Source organism: Oncorhynchus masou, chromosome 23, assembly GCF_036934945.1.
Source record: "Oncorhynchus masou masou isolate Uvic2021 chromosome 23, UVic_Omas_1.1, whole genome shotgun sequence".
Lineage (NCBI taxonomy): Eukaryota > Metazoa > Chordata > Actinopteri > Salmoniformes > Salmonidae > Oncorhynchus > Oncorhynchus masou.
The window spans coordinates 59621648-59638755 of record NC_088234.1 but is presented as its reverse complement, the minus strand read 5'-3'; the positions used below and the strand labels follow the sequence as shown (position 1 = coordinate 59638755).

The window sequence follows — 17108 nt, the reverse complement described above, 5'->3', positions numbered from 1 at the left end:
TTTATTTTTTTTGCTTTATTTTTTACTTCCCATTGGGTGGTGCACAATTGTCCCAGCATCGTCCGGTTAGGGGAGGGTTTGGCCGGGGTAGGCCGTCATTTTAAAATAAGAATTTGTTCTTAACTGACTTGCCTAGTTAAATAAAGGTTAAAAAGATAATGATACTTTAGTTTATTTAGTAAATATTTTCTTAACTCTATTTCTTGAACTGCATTGTTGGATAAGGGCTTGTAAGTAAGCATTTCACGGTAAGGTCTACCTACACCTGTTGCATGTGGCATGTGACAAATAACATTTGATTTGAATATTTCATTTGAACTATTATTTGGCATGTTGAGGGCTCCTTTGGGACAGTTCTTGTGGGAGATGGGACTGCAGCTGCTCTTTGTCCATCCTGTGCCTCCATGTATCTCACTGTGATTCTGTGGCAGATGTGAACTGACTGTATGATGATGTAACACAGGTTGATGTTGTGCACTTGTGCTGAAAGAGACAACCTGTGCCAATAAAGCCAAGACCTCAGTGAGAGGGTTGCTGACTGTTCACGCTAGTGATGTAATTCAGGTACTGTTCCTCCACCAATCTTTGTATTACAAATGTAACAATGTTTTCCCCCTATTTAAAATGTGATATTTTATGTTGTTTCTTTCTATTCTTGTGTTTTCTCTCAACTGTTCCTTGTCTATAGGTTGTGAAGGATTTAAATGGTATTTTTTTAAAGTGAATTGCCGTTGGGGTTAACAGTAGGACCTACTTTTTAAAACATGTATTGGCGTCTTCTTCTCTCTGTGTGTATTAGTACAACATAGTACTACTATTTAAAGTGCTACTACTATGGTAAAGGTACAACTGTGGATGCATTATAGTCCTTCGAGTGTAAATTATTACCAGGAGCTCTAATAGAGCGGCAGGTGTTGGACCAGTAACTGAAAGGTTGCTTGTTTGAATACTGGAGCCGACAAGGTGAAAAATCTGTTGCTGTGCCCTTGAGCAAGGCACTTAACCCTAATTGCTCTAGGGGTGCTGTACAATGATGACCCCACTCTTTGTGGGTGTCTCAGGGGGAGTTGGGATATGCAAGAAGCACATTTCCATTACACACTTGTGTTAACAGGACAAATATAAACACCCCAAAAAAGTATTATTATGTGTGTTAATCAATAGCATCTTTTCCGTATGTAGCTTTGACTTCATTATTGTGCCCTGTTGTGCCCTATGCCTGCCATGTTAACTATGTGAACATGTAATGTAAAGTAAGATGTCAACAGAGAGTGGGTTTCTTCAGTCAGTGTACTCATACTCACCTGTAATGTCACAGGGTTTCTGTCGCCTCTAATTATTCTGCTTCTTTACTTCCAATGACCTTTCTATCAGTGTGTCAATGTGAATAGCACCTATTTCAATTTGTAGCCCAGAGCCATTTACCTCATACTCTCTCCCTATGTTGTGAATGTGTTGATGTTTCAGAGCGTGGGAAGGGCAGGCAGGCCATACTGGGGGAGCACCCGTCCTCTTACGGAGACAATGGATACGGTAAGATCCCGCCTCTCAGCACCAAAACACTACCATATTACTTAGTGTATCGGCTCCATCTCTAGACACAGACTGCTACATTATCCACTCTATCCACACAGACTGCTACATTATCCACTCTATCCACACAGACTGCTACATTATCCACTCTATCCACACAGACTGCTACATTATCCACTCTATCCATACAGACTGCTACATTATCCACTCTATCCATACAGACTGCTACATTATCCACTCTATCCACACATACTGCTAAATGATCCACTCTAACCACACAGACTGCTACATTATCCATCCCATCCATACAGACTGCTACATTATCCACCCCATCCACACTCCCCATTCCTCAGGTGAAACCCTGCCCAACCACCTCTATGCCTCGGATGGTATAGATTCCCAACCTTATCTGAAGGTGAGAGGAGTAGAGAGTAGAGACCTCCCACCCTCCTTTGTCTCCAGAGGCTACCCATATGTAATCCACCTCCAGACTAGTTTTACCATTAGGGTTGTGTTTAGTAGGATCAAATAGGATCAAACAGGATACGAAAGTAGTAGCTGGCCTCCTCCATTTCAAAATGTTTTATCCCATTTCATGCCTAAATCAAATTAAATGTATTTATATAGCCCTTCTTACATCAGCTGATATCTCAAAGTGCTGTATAGAAACCCAGCCTAAAACCCCAAACAGCAAGCAATGCAGGTGTAAAAGCACCTACTGAACACAACTCAGGTGGAAGTGAAAGTTGTAACCCCTCCTCCTCCTTTCCCCTTGGGTTTTGTATTCTAGGGTCACACTGCCCCCTGCTGCCTCTCCCAGGGAACAGCAGGTACAAGCTGAGCTCCCACGACATCCCAGAGGTAGTGGCTTATCCCCTGCCCCAAAGCTCCTCCTACAACAACCACGGCTCTAGCTCTGTCGCCATGGTGAGCGGCCTGCACCCCACCAAGATGAACTGCACCCGCATCTTCAACCTTTTCTGTCTCTATGGCAACATCGAAAAGGTCAGCAGCAGAGATCCACCTTAGGAGGGACTTGAGGGCATCCATGTGTGTGTTTGTGATAGTTTGAGTGTGAATGAACATTTCTTTGATGAATTAATTTTTTGTTGTTGTCAGTGAGTGTTATTCTGTTTGAAGTATTTCTGTTTGAAGTAGGTGTGCTAAAGCAGTAGTTCTCAAATCTCTCCTGGGGACCCACAACTGTTCCATGGATATAATCTATTCCAGAGCACATCTGATTCATGGCGCCGGAGAAGATGGCTGATGTTTTACGTGCTCCTAACCAACTGTGTTTTCTTTTTCTCATTTTTTTTTCGTTGTTTGTAAAACAAACTTAAAACTTATTCTGGACGAATTCTGTACATAATGTTGCTATGACCGGAAATAACTTCTGGACATCAGAACAGCGATAACTCACCATGAACTGGCAAAAGCTTTTTTTTTCTTTAACGAGTCCGACGAGCCCGATGTGAAAGACATACTGCTTTCCCGGGAACAGGCCCAAATCCCCATAATTTGCGTGAGAATTCGTAGGCGATCGAATGAACCCCCACTGCCTTCCGTTCTACTAACTGACATGCAATCATTGGAAGAAAAAAAACAACGACCTACAAGGACGATTAAACTACAAACGGGACATTTAAAAACTGTAATATCTTATGCTTCACTGAGTCGTGGCTGAACAACAACATTATCAACATACAGCTGGCTGGTTATACGCTGTATCGGCAGGATAGAACAGCTGCGTCTGGTACGACAAGGGGCGGACTATGTATATTTGTAAACAAATTCTAAGAAAGTCTCAAGGTTTTGCTCGCCTGAGGTAGAGTATCTCATGATAAGCTGTAGACCACACAATCTACCTAGAGAGTTTTCATCTGTATTTTTTGTAGCTGTCTACATACCACCGCAGACCAATGCTGACACTAAGACCGCGCTCATTGAGCTGTATTCCTCCATAAGCAAACAGGAAAACGCTCATCCAGAGGCGGTGCTCCTAGTGGCCGGGACATTAATGCAGGGAAACTTAAATCCGCTTTACAAAATTTCTATCGGCATGTTAAATGTGTAACCAGAGGGAAAAAAACTTGAGACCACCTTTACTCCACACACAGAGATGTGTACAAACCTCTCCCTTGCCCTCCATTTGGCAAATCTGACCATAATCCTTATTCCTGCTTACAGGCAAAAATTAAAGCAGGAAGCACCAGTGACTCGGTCAATAAAAAAGTGGTCAGATGAAGCAGATGCTAAGCTACAGGACTGTTTTGCTATCACAGACTGGAACATGTTCCGGGATTCTTCTGATGGCATTGAGGAGTACACCACATCAGTCACTGGCTTCATCAATAAGTGCATCGATGACGTCGTCCCCACAGTGACCAAACGTACATACCCCAACCAGAAGCCATGGATTACAGGCATCATCCGCACTGAGCTAAAGGCTAGAGCTGCCGCTTTCAAGGAGCAGGACTCTAACCCAGAAGCTTAAGAAATCCCACTATGCCCTCAGATGAACCATCAAACAGGCAAAGTGTCAATACAGGACTAAGATTGAATTGTACTACACCAGCTCCGACGCTCGTCAGGTGTGGCAGGGCTTACAAACCATTACAGACTACAAAGGGAAGCACAGCAGAGAGCTGCCCAGTGACACGAGCCTACCAGACGAGCTAAACTACTTTGATGCTCACTTTGAGGCAAACAACACTGAAACATGCATGAGAGCACCAGCTGTTCTGGACGACTGTGTGATCACACTATCCGCAGCCCGATGTGAGTAACACCTTTAAACAGGACAACATTCACAAGGCTGCAGGGCTATACGGATTATCAGGATGTGTACTAGGAGCATGCGCTGACCAACTGGCAAGTGTCTTCACTGACATTTTCAACCTCTCCCTGTCCGAGTCTGTAATGTTGTAAGCAGACCACCATAGTCTCTGTGCCAAAGAACACTAAGGTAACCTGCCTAAATGACTACCTACCCGTAGCACTCATGTATGGAGCCATGAAGTGCTTTGAAAGGCTGATCATGGTTCACATCAACACCATTATCCCAGAAACCACTCCAATTTGCGTACCGCCTTAACAAATTCACAGATGATACAATCTCTATTGCACTCCACACTGCCCTTTCCCACCTGGACAAAAGGAAAACCTATGTGAGAATGCTTTTCATTGACTACAACTCAGCATTCAACACCATAGTGCCCTCAAAGCTCATCACTAAGCTAAGGACCCTGGGACTAAACACCTCCTGCTGCAACGCCCCCAGGTGGTAAGGGTAGGTAACAACACATCCTCCACACTGATCCTCAACACAGGGGACCCTCAGGGGTGCGTACTCAGTCTCCCTGTTCACTCATGACTGCACGGCCAGGCATGACTCCAACTCCATCATTAAGTTTGCTGATGACACAACAGTAGTAGGCCTGGTCACCGACAACGACGAGACAGCCTATAGGGAGGATGTCAGAGACAACAACCTCTCCCTCAACGTGATCAAGACAAACGAGATGATTGTGGACTACAGGAAAAGGAGGACCGAGCATGCCCCCATTCTCATCAACGGGGCTGTAGTGGAGCAGGTTGAGAACTTTTTATTTATTTCACCTTTATTTAACCAGGTAGGCATGTTGAGAACAAGTTCTCATTTACGGCTGGCCAAGATAAAGCAAAGCAGTTCGACACATACAACGACACAGAGTTACACATGGAGTAAAACAAACATACAGTCAATAATACAGTATAAACAAGTCTATATACGATGTGAGCAAATGAGGTGAGATAAGGGAGGTAAAGGCAAAAAAAGGCCATGGTGGCAAAGTAAATACAATATAGCAAGTAAAATACTGGAATGGTAGATTTGCAATGGAAGAATGTGCAAAGTAGAAATAAAAATAATGGGGTGCAAAGGAGCAAAATAAATAAATGAATTAAATACAGTAGGGAAAGAGGTAGTTGTTTGGGCTAAATTATAGGTGGGCTATGTTGTTATGAACTTGAGTGAAGACCCAAACGCGGTTTTAACAGAAAACAGAGTTCTTTAATAAAAAACAGGAATGGCATAAATCCTCTTCCAACGTAGTCAATGGAACAAAAGAACGTAGTATAAGGCAGGTTGCACCTGCCATGCAGACTCCGACAGGACAGGACAAGGTGGAAGCAAACGAGACGACAGCTTGCTTCTGGCATCAAAAAACACAAACAAGAATCAGACACTGAAAGTAGCAGGAACAGAGAAAGAAATAGAGACCTAATCAGAGGGGAAGAGAGAACAGGTGGGGAAAGAGAGAATGAGCTAGTTAGGAGAAATGTAGAACAGCTGAGGGATGAGAGACAGAGAAGGTAACCTAAAAAGACCAGCAGAGAGAGAGAATGAAGAGAAAGGACAGGAACAGACATAACAAGACATGACAGTACCCCCCCCCACTCACCGAGCGCCTCCTGGCGCACTCGAGGAGGAAACCTGGCGGCAACGGAGGAAATCATCGATCAGCGAACGGTCCAGCACGTCCCGAGAGGGAACCCAACTCCTCTCCTCAGGACCGTACCCCTCCCAATCCACTAGGTACTGATGACCACGGCCCCGAGGGCGCATGTCCAAAATCTTACGAACCCTGTAGATGGGTGCGCCCTCGACAAGGATGGGGGGAGGGACGAGCGGGGGCGCGAAGAACGGGCTTAACACAGGAGACATGGAAGACCGGGTGAACGCGACGAAGATAGCGGGAGAAGAAGTCGCACTGCGACAGGATTAATGACCTGGGAAATACGGAACGGACCAATGAACCGCGGGGCCAACTTGCGAGAAGCTGTCTTAAGGGAAGGTTCTGAGTGGAGAGCCATACTCTCTGACCGCAACAATATCTAGGACTCTTGGTCCTACGCATTAGCGGCCCTCACAGTCTGCGCCCTATTACGGCAAAGTGCCGACCTGACCCCCTTCCAGGTGCGCTCGCAACGCTGGACAAAAGCCTGAGCGGAGGGGACGCAGGACTCGGCGAGCTGAGATGAGAACAGCGGAGGCTGGTACCCGAGGCTACACTGAAAAGGGGATAGACCGGTAGCAGACGAGGGAAGCGAGTTGTGGGCGTACTCTGCCCAGGGGAGCTGTTCTGACCAAGACGCAGGGTTACGAAAAGAAAGACTGCGTAAAATGCGACCAACAGTCTGATTGGCCCGTTCGGCTTGACCGTTAGACTGGGGATGAAAGCCGGACGAGAGACTGACGGAAGCCCCAATCAAACGGCAAAACTCCCTCCAAAATTGAGACGTGAACTGCGGGCCTCTGTCCGACGTCAGACGGAAGGCCATGAATTCGGAAAACATTCTCGATAATGATCTGAGCCGTCTCCTTAGCAGAAGGGAGCTTATCGAGAGGAATGAAATGAGCCGCCTTAGAGAATCTATCGACAACCGTAAGAATAACTGTCTTCCCCGCTGATGAAGGCAGTCCGGTGATAAAATCTAAAGCGATGTGAGACCACGGTCGAGAGGGAATGGGAAGCGGTCTGAGACGGCCGGCAGGAGGAGAGTTCCCAGATTTAGTCTGCGCGCAGACCGAACAAGCGGCGACAAATCGAAGTGGGCCACCAGAAACGCTGGCGAATGGAAGCGAGCGTACCCGAAGGCCGGGGTGGCCGGCTAACTTGGCAGAGTGGGCCCACTGAAGAACGGCCGGACGAGTAGGAACGGGAACGAACAGAAGGTTCCTAGGGCAAGCTCGCGGCGACGGAGTGTGAGCGAGTGCTTGCTTTACCTGCCTCTCAATTCCCCAGACAGTCAACCCGACAACACGCCCCTCAGGGAGAATCCCATCGGGGTCGGTGGAGACCTCAGAAGAACTGAAGAGACGAGATAAAGCATCAGGTTTGGTGTTTTTGAGCCCGGACGATAAGAAATAACAAACTCGAAACGAGCGAAAAACAGAGCCCAACGAGCCTGACGCGCATTAAGTCGTTTGGCTGAACGGATGTACTCAAGGTTCCTATGGTCAGTCCAAACGACAAAAGGAACGGTCGCCCCCTCCAACCACTGTCGCCATTCGCCTAGGGCTAAGCGGATGGCGAGCAGTTCGCGATTACCAACATCATAGTTACGTTCTGACGGCGATAAGCGATGAGAGAAAAACGCGCAAGGATGGACCTTGCCGTCAGAGAGAGAGCGCTGAGAAAGAATGGCTCCCACGCCCACCTCTGACGCGTCAACCTCAACAACAAACTGTCTAGAGATGTCAGGTGTAACAAGAATAGGTGCGGATGTAAAACGATTCTTAAGAAGATCAAAAGCTCCCTGGGCGGAAACGGACCACTTAAAGCACGTCTTAACAGAAGTAAGGGCTGTGAGAGGAGCTGCCACCTGACCGAAATTACGGATGAAACGACGGTAGAAATTAGCGAAGCCCAGAAAGCGCTGCAGCTCACGCGTGACTTAGGAACGGGCCAATCAATGACAGCCTGGACCTTAGCGGGATCCATCTTAATGCCCTCAGCGGAAATAACGGAACCGAGAAAGGGACAGAGGCGGCATGAAAAGTGCACTTCTCAGCCTTCACATAAAGACAGTTCTCCAAAAGGCGCTGGAGGATCGCACGTGCTGAACATGAATCGAGAGAGACGGTGAAAAAATCAGGATATCATCCATGTAAACGAAAACAAAAATGTTCAGCATGTCTCTCAGGACGTCGTTAACTAGTGCCTGAAAGACAGCTGGAGCGTTAACGAGGCCGAAAGGAAGAACCCGGTATTCAAAGTGCCCTAACGGAGTGTTAAACGCCGTCTTCCACTCGTCCCCCTCCCTGATGCGCACGAGATGGTAGGCGTTACGAAGGTCCAATTTGGTGAAAAACCTGGCTCCCTGCAGGATCTCGAAGGCTGAAGACATAAGAGGAAGCGGATAACGATTCTTAACTGTTATGTCATTCAGCCCTCGATAATCCACGCATGGGCGCAGGGACCCGTCCTTCTTCTGAACAAAAAAGAACCCCGCGCCGGCGGGGAGGAGGAGGAGACTATGGTACCGGCGTCGAGCGAAACCGACAAATAATCCTCGAGAGCCTTACGTTCGGGAGCCGACAGAGAGTATAATCTACCCGGGGGAGTAGTTCCCGGAAGGAGATCAATACTACAGTCATACGACCGGTGTGGAGGGAGAGAAGTGGCCTTGGAACGACTGAACACCGTGCGCAGATCGTGATACTCCTCCGGCACCCCTGTCAAATCGCCAGGCTCCTCGTGTGAAGAAGAGACAGAGGAAACAGGAGGGATAGCAGACATTAAACAGGTTACATGACAAGAAACATTCCAGGATAGGATAGTATTACTAGACCAATTAATAGAAGGGTTATGGCGCACTAGCCAGGGATGACCCAAAACAACAGGTGTAAAAGGTGAACGAAAAATTAAAAAAGAAATGGTTTCGCTATGATTACCAGAGACAGTGAGGGTTAAAGGCAGCGTCTCACGCTGAATCTTGGGGAGAGAACTACCATCTAAAGCGAACAAGGCCCTGGGCTCCCCTAACTGTCTGAGAGGAATGTCATGTTCCCGAGCCCAGGTCTCGTCCATAAAACAGCCCTCCGCCCCAGAGTCTATCAAGGCACTGCAGGAAGCAGATGAACCGGGCCAGCGGAGATGGACCGGAAAGGTAGTGCGTGATCCAGAAGGAGAGGCCTGAGTAGTTGCGCTCACCAGTAGCCCTCCTCTTACTGATGAGCTCTGGCCCTTACTGGACATGAGGTGACAAAATGACCAGCGGAGCCGCAGTAGAGACAGAGGCGATTGGTGATTCTCCGTTCCCTCTCCTTAGCAGAGATGTGAATACCCCCCAGCTGCATAGGCTCAGCATCCGAGCCGGCGGGGGAGGGTGGCAGTGATGCGGCAGGTGGCAGTGATGTGGAGAGGGGAGCAACGGAGAACGTGAGCTCCTTTCCACGAGCTCGGCGACGAAGATCAAACCGTCGCTCTATGCGAATAGCGAGAGCTATTAAGGAGTCCAGACTGGAAGGAACCTCCCGGGAGAGGATCTCATCCTTAACCTCGACGTGGAGACCCTCCAGAAAACGAGCGAGCAAAGCCGGCTCGTTCCAGTCACTAGAGGCAGCGAGAGTGCGAAACTCAATAGAATAATCCGTTATGGATCTATTCCCCTGACATAGGGAAGACAGGGCCCTGGAAGCCTCCTCGCCAAAAACAGAACGGTCAAAAACCCGTATCATCTCCTCCTTAAAGTCCTGATACTGGTTAATACACTCAGCCCTCGCCTCCCAGACTGCCGTGCCCCACTCACGCGCCCGTCCGGTAAGGAGAGAAATGACGTAGGCGATGCGGGCTGCGCTCCTGGAGTAAGTGTTGGGCTGGAGAGAGAACACCACATCACACTGAGTGAGGAATGAGCGGCACTCAGTGGGCTCCCCAGAGTAACACGGCGGGTTGTTGATCCTGGGCTCCGGAGACTCGGAAACCCTGGAAGTGGGCGGTGGATCGAGGTGGAGTTGGTGAACCCGTCTTGTGAGGTCGGAGACTTGGACGGCCAGGGTCTCAACGGCATGTTGAGCAGCAGACAATTCCTCCTCGTGTCTGCCTAGCATCGCTCCCTGGATCTCGACGGCGGAGTGAAAAGGGTCCGGAGCCGCTGGGTCCATTCTTGGTCTGATTCTTCTGTTATGAACTTGAGTGAAGACCCAAACGCGGTTTTAACAGAAAACAGAGTTCTTTAATAAAAAACAGGAATGGCATAAATCCTCTTCCAACGTAGTCAATGGAACAAAAGAACGTAGTATAAGGCAGGTTGCACCTGCCATGCAGACTCCGACAGGACAGGACAAGGTGGAAGCAAACGAGACGACAGCTTGCTTCTGGCATCAAAAAACACAAACAAGAATCAGACACTGAAAGTAGCAGGAACAGAGAAAGAAATAGAGACCTAATCAGAGGGGGAAGAGAGAACAGGTGGGGAAAGAGAGAATGAGCTAGTTAGGAGAAATGTAGAACAGCTGAGGGATGAGAGACAGAGAAGGTAACCTAAAAAGACCAGCAGAGAGAGAGAATGAAGAGAAAGGACAGGAACAGACATAACAAGACATGACATATGTACAGGCGCAGTAATCTGTGAGCTGCTCTGAGAGTTGGTGCTTAAAGCTAGTGAGGGAGATAAGTGTTTCCAGTTTCAGAGATTTTTGTAGTTCGTTCCAGTCATTGGCAGCAGAGAACTGGAAGGAGAGGCGGCCAAAGAAGGAATTGGTTTTGGGGGTGACTAGAGAGATATACCTGCTGGAGCGTGTGCTACAGGTGGGCTACAGGTGGGAGATGTGTGCTACAGGTGGGAGATGCTATGGTGACCAGCAAGCTGAGATAAGGGGGGACTTTACCTAGCAGGGTCTTGTAGAACTTCAAGTTCCTTGGTGTCCACATCAACAACAAACTAACATGGTCCAAACACACCAAGACAGTTGTGAAGAGGGCACGACAAAACCTGTTCCCCTCAGGAGACTGAAAAGATTTGTCATGGGTCCTCAGATCCTCAAAAGTTTCTACAGCTGCACCATCGAGAGCATCCTGACTGGTTGCATCACTGCCTGGTAATGGCAACTGCTCAGCCTCCGACCGCAAGGCACTACAGAGGGTAGTGCCAGTATATCACTGGTGCCAAGCTGCCTGCCATCCAGGACCTCTACACCAGGCGGTGTCAGAGGAAGGCCCTAAAAATAGTCAAATAATCCAGCCACCCAAGTCATAGACTGTTCTCTCTGCTACCGCACAGCAGCGGTACAGGAGCGCCAAGTCTAGGTCCAAGAGGCTTCTAAACAGCGTCTACCCCCAAGCCATAAGACTGCTGAACATCTAATCAAATGGCAAGCCAGACTATTTCCATTGCCCCCCCCCCCAACCCCTCTTTTACGCTGCTGCTACTCTCTGTTATTATCTATGCATAGTCACTTTAATAACTCTACCGGCATGTAGCCTAGTGGTTAGAGGGTTGGGCCTGTAACTGAAAGGTTGCTAGATTGAATCCCTGAGCTGACAAGGTAAAAATCTGTTGTTCTGCCCCTGAACAAAGCAGTTAACCCACTTTTCCTAGGCCGTCGTTGTAAATAAGAATTTGTTCTTAAATGACATGCCTAGTTAAATAAAGGTTAAATTAAATAAATAAATAAACCTACATGTACATATTACCTCGACTAACCGGTGTAGTCTCGCTATTGTTATTTTACTGCTGCTGTTACTTACTTACTTGTTCCTTTTATTTATTTTATTTCTTATTCTTATTGGTATTTTTTAAACTGCATTGTTGGTTAGGGGCTTGTAAGTAAGCATTTCACTGTTGTATTCAGTGCATGTGACTAATAAAATTTGATTTGATTCAAATTGTCAACTAATTATCAAGCCCTTGACTAAGTCAATCAGGTTAGCTAGTTCAGGGTGAAACAAAATTGTGAAATGTCTGGCTGGCCCCGAGGAGAGGTTTGAGAACCACTGTGCTAAAGGTGTATGTAGCTATATAGTATTTGAGGCTTGCTATGCACATCATGTGTCTAAATCTGTGTGTGTGGCAGGTGAAGTTCATGAAGAGTGTCCCGGGCACTGCCCTAGTAGAGATGGGGGATGAGTATGCAGTGGACAGGGCCATCACTCACCTCAACAGCATCAAGGTGTTTGGCAAGCGGCTTAATGTCTGGTGAGTGTCCTTGTTAGCATGTTAGAGGATATCTTAGCACCTGCAGTATTCAACCACGGAATTAATGTTATTAACTAGTATCTTTTCACTCATTCTTTGTATTCCATTCCCTTACTCTCCATGTCTCTCTCCCTCTCCCTCTCCAGTGTGTCCAAGCAGCATGCGGTCATTCCCAGTCAGGTGTTTGAACTGGAGGACGGCAGCAGCAGCTATAAGGACTTTGCCATGACCCGGAACAACCGCTTCACCAGCCAAGGCCAGGCCTCCAAGAACATCATCCAGCCACCCTCCTGTGTGTTGCACTACTACAACGTTCCTCCCTGCATCTCGGAGGACCAGCTACTGAGGGTAGGGCTGTAATGATGGCAATGGTAGCGATAGGATGTGAGCAGAAGCCTGAGGGTTTGTGGGTCAAGGTTAGGGGACGGGACGGGACATAGGTAAGGTTTATGGTTAACTCCCATCCTGTGAGCTGCACTACTGCAACGTCCCATCTGAAAGTACCAGCTGCTGAGGTTATGGCTGGAATGACAGGGTTTCTGGGGAATAGGGAATAGAGAAGGGTTTCTGAGGTCTGTATGGGGTAGGGTTTAGCGTTGACTCTCATCCTGTGAGCTGCACTATTACAAGCCCCTCCCCCTACATTTCAGAGGGCCAGCTGGATCTTGGAAGGAAGGTGGATATCTGATGTTTGGTGGATAGGAGGCCTAAGAGATTAAACTATTTTGCTGAACAATTACTTACATAGAAGAAGCGGACCACTGATGTATCTACCAGTCATTCACTGTCAATGATCTCTGTAGTTTGACTAAAGAGCTCCATCTTGTGGATGTGGTTAGAAAAACATGAGCGTTGTCTCAGCTGCCCTTGTTGACTGTTGTTTGATTTCTTACAGCTATGCTCAGAGCATGATGTGCCGGGTTTCACCAAGTTCAAGATGTTTGATGCAAAGCGTAAGTTTATAATTTTGTTCACTTTTTTTATTTTGTTAGGCTGTTGAAGGAGTTAGCTGTACTGCCATACTTAAGTTGTCCTACTGTCCTCTCTTGTCATCAGCCTCCTCCAAAACTATCTCTGGGTTGTTAGAGTTTGACTCCAAGACGCACGCGGTTGAGGTCTTGACCGTCCTAAACCACTACCAGATCAGAATACCAAGTAAGTGACCAGATGGCCTTGCTTTCCTCAACAGTGGCCGCACTCTAGCACCAAACACTCCACCGTTAGTAGTCACTCTCAGCAGGATAACTGAGTGTGTCACATAGTCAGAGAAATGCCCAGAGAAATTGGATTCAGACCAAATTTACATGAAGACCTGAAGACTAAATCCTATCTTACATTCAATTTACCCCTTTCCCTTTAATGCACTGTCCCTTTACTGCACTGTCCCTTTACTGCACTGGCCCTTTACTGCACTGGCCCTTTACTACACTGGCCCTTTACTGCACTGGCCCTTTACTGCACTGGCCCTTTACTGCACTGGCCCTTTACTGCACTGGCCCTTTACTTCACTGGCCCTTTACTGCACTGGCCCTTTACTGCACTGGCCCTTTACTGCACTGTCCCTTTACTGCACTGGCCCTTTACTGCACTGGCCCTTTACTGCACTGGCCCTTTACTGCACTGGCCCTTTACTGCACTGGCCCTTTACTGCACTGGCCTAGCCTGTCTTATTGCCCCACTATTATTCCTGAGTGAAATAACATGGGGGACATGTTATAAAATCCAAGGGGGAGAATGCTGTCAATGCTGTCTGCTCTAGAAGCAGGTGGTTGGTTTTCACAATATTTATCCTCTCTGTTGGTTGGCTCCACAGGTGTTTCAGCCTGGCCCTTGGTGTGTGTGTGTGTGGGGGGTGGGGGGAGGGAGCACACTAGGACCGGAGTCTGTGCACCATCTGCTGCACACCTTTTTCTCTTCTCAGACCAGACTTAACGCTGCTGTGTTCAGAATTCTCCCTGCCAATGTCCCCAACAGGGTGAACATGTGTGTGGGCATGCCATGTGAGCATGTGTGTTTGTTTATGTGTGGGAATATGTGTGAGTGTGTGTATAGTAGGTGTGTAACCCAGTGTGTCTGACCTTTTCCAGATGGCTCTAACCCCTACACCCTGAAGCTGTGCTTCTCCACGTCCTCTCACCTCTGAGGAACTCTGGACCAGGGCACCAGCAGGACTGACCAGAGCCCAGTAGGAGACGGAGAGAGAGAAAGGATGGGGCTGGGAGGGACAGAGTACTGAGCTAACAAGACACTGAGACTCACTGTCTCCCGTTGAAGTGGAGAAGACTACTGAAACACACAAGTGTGAAACACTGGAAAATTGCTGAAGAGGTTTTCTCCTGTACCTCTTATTTTCTAGTATTTTCTGTTCTGTTAGTTTTTAAGTTGTCTCTATATAGAGAGAACCAATCAGAACTAAGAACAGAGAGACGACACCCTCTCTTCCCAGAGTCCATTGGGGCTGAGCATGGTACTGTAATGTAACAGATGACCCCCGAAAAGACTTGTTGTGGACAGATTGTGATTACTTGCCAATTTTTGCATTGTGTTCGAAGACTGAATAGAGGACGTCCAATATGCATCCATGCTGGTAAAGACTATCCAAAATGGTCGCCATATTTATGGGTTGACAGTGCTGCATTTATGCTCACCTTATTTAGCTGAGCAGCAGAAACTCAGTCGGTACTTCAGTGGAACAATGTGTCAATATGAATTAAAAATCGCACTGTAACATGTAAATGTGTATATAATTGAAATGAAAGCTCTGCTATAGAGGGTTTGGACAGGGGAGCAGGTGATATTATTCATCTTATTTGAGGTCATTGTGTCTTTAGGTGTTTTGCTTTGGAGTGGACCGTTTAATGTTGCATTATAGACACTGTGTTTGTATGATGTTTACACATGAAGAGCCCATGGTCTGTGTAGTATGTCAGTGTTTTGGGGCACACTGTTTGAATGTTAGTACTGGGTTCAGTATAGTATCATGGCTCGCCTTCACTGGTTCAGTGTCAGTAGTTTTGTACATTCAGACTGGTTTAGTGTTTCGTGACACGCCAATGTCTTATGTTCACCAAATGGCTGTATCCAGAATCATTATACATCACCCCTAGCTCTTTGCCTCATTAATTAGCTAATATTTTGATATGAATTAGTATATTTTAAACATGTATGGACATTTTCAGATGTCCTAATCCCTCAAATACCTAAGGTTATTTGGGAACAGCCCTGTCAAAGAGTGTAACAAATAATATGACTACAAATTCTTAGCACAACAAACTTGGAATTCCATTTTACTTGCAAAATAAGGAAATTACATGTTAAAGCCAAATTCCATTGGTCTACTCTGTATGTACTATTGTATAACATGAGCAATTACATCCAGTACAAACCTTAAGGTGTTCATCAACCTTTCTGCAAGCAGCAAATTGCAATTGTATCTACTGCAGGGGAGGCTTTTCCAGGCACAGGATCAGGTTTGACTGGTTCTGGATGCATCCTGAGAATGTAACATTCATTAAGCATTCAACAGTCTACAGATCCTCTTACATTTTATTATTCCAGAATTGTTCCACATTCCGACTTCCATTTCAAAAGCCTGGAGTTACCATAAACAGCAGTCTTGTGCTTAAGTTCGTGTTATCATCAAATGTAAGACACTACACGCATGTTCAGGTGGGTAGATCCCATGACTTCCATGTCTGACTGGTCATTAAATGGCGTTGTATCTATGGCTTTGTGGTGGATTTGTAGTCACTGGAGTGACACCAGAATAGAATACTCATGCACACTACTGGTTGTGCATTCTCCTGCCCTATGAGCTTTGAGAACACACTACAATGAATTCCCTTAAACAAACTTCAGAGGATCCCTCTGCACACGAATGTATCTCTGAGGGCATAACTAGAACACTGCAGCCTTTGCTTTCCAGAGTCCCTATTGTCAATAAAGGAATGTAGCTTCCCACAGCTAAAGCTTTACTTTTCATGACTTGACAAGGAGGCACTTTACATTGTAATGGGAGAGCTGGTTGGGAGGATATGAGAAAGAACAGGACAGGCGAGGATGAAACTGAGACACACACAGTAACATTATTAGTGATAGTTATTTTCCCTGTGCTCAGCTAGTCACATGTACTTGAATAACAAACATGACTTGCTCTTTCAACTCTTAACACTAAGAAAAACACAAACTTATACAAACTCATGTGGGCACACACTGACAAACACCTCTCTCTCCTATCTCTCTTTTTCACACTCCAGCCTGGTCTCTAGCTTTGCTGCACACTCCTACACACACCCTTGGTGCCCAGTAATCCGTTGGGGAACGCTGGTCTCTGGTGACCCTCTCTCTAAATTTACAGCTGCCTGTTGCTGTTCCCTGTGTGGGTCTCTCATATTTCTCTAGCCGGCTGCGACACTAATAATAGCAGTGCTGCGACACAGATTACTCCAGTCTGAGCCAAGGAGGGTACCTCTCTCTCTCTCTGCTGGGGCCTTTTCTAGTTCCCTGGCTTTCTTTATTTAGCCACTGACCCGTTTCTCTTTTCTCTTTGGAACAGAGAGCAGGTCACAGGTCACAGGCTCATTAACATATTAAGGCTGTATGTTTTTATCATGACTGGGTCGTATGGTCAGCACTTAATCAGAGTATTATGAGTGCTATACTGAAGGTGATAAAAAAAAAACAGCAAGGATTTAGGAAGGAGGAAGATAGTAGCTCATATGAATTTACACAGACTTCACATGAGCAGAGAGGGAGGGACTGTAATAAGAAAGTCAGAATAAGCACAGACGTCCTCCAGCTCTTTGTGTCCCAGTTTTCTAGGTTAGCCAGGCCGATCTATGTAAACAGGTGCCCTTGAGCCCAGAGATACCCAGAGAGATACTTGTCTCTTC

General features: G+C 46.8%; 1 protein-coding gene across 2 annotated transcripts in view; it reads left to right on the top strand.

The window, feature by feature from the left end:
- LOC135511134 (heterogeneous nuclear ribonucleoprotein L-like) overlaps positions 1-15944 on the top strand; it is a 73780-nt gene extending 57836 nt beyond the window's left edge. Inside the window, exons 7-13 of one of the 2 annotated variants that reach the window (XM_064932705.1) lie at positions 1468-1533; positions 2324-2538; positions 12095-12216; positions 12363-12564; positions 13112-13169; positions 13273-13371; positions 14304-15944. In XM_064932705.1, coding sequence (XP_064788777.1) covers positions 1468-1533; positions 2324-2538; positions 12095-12216; positions 12363-12564; positions 13112-13169; positions 13273-13371; positions 14304-14359 — 818 coding nt within the window. In that variant the 3' untranslated portion in view covers positions 14360-15944. Of the gene's footprint in view, positions 1-1458; positions 1534-2323; positions 2539-12094; positions 12217-12362; positions 12565-13111; positions 13170-13272; positions 13372-14303 lie in introns of both variants that reach the window. The other variant, XM_064932704.1, reaches the window with a different exon arrangement.
- The last annotated feature ends 1164 nt before the right edge of the window (positions 15945-17108 follow it).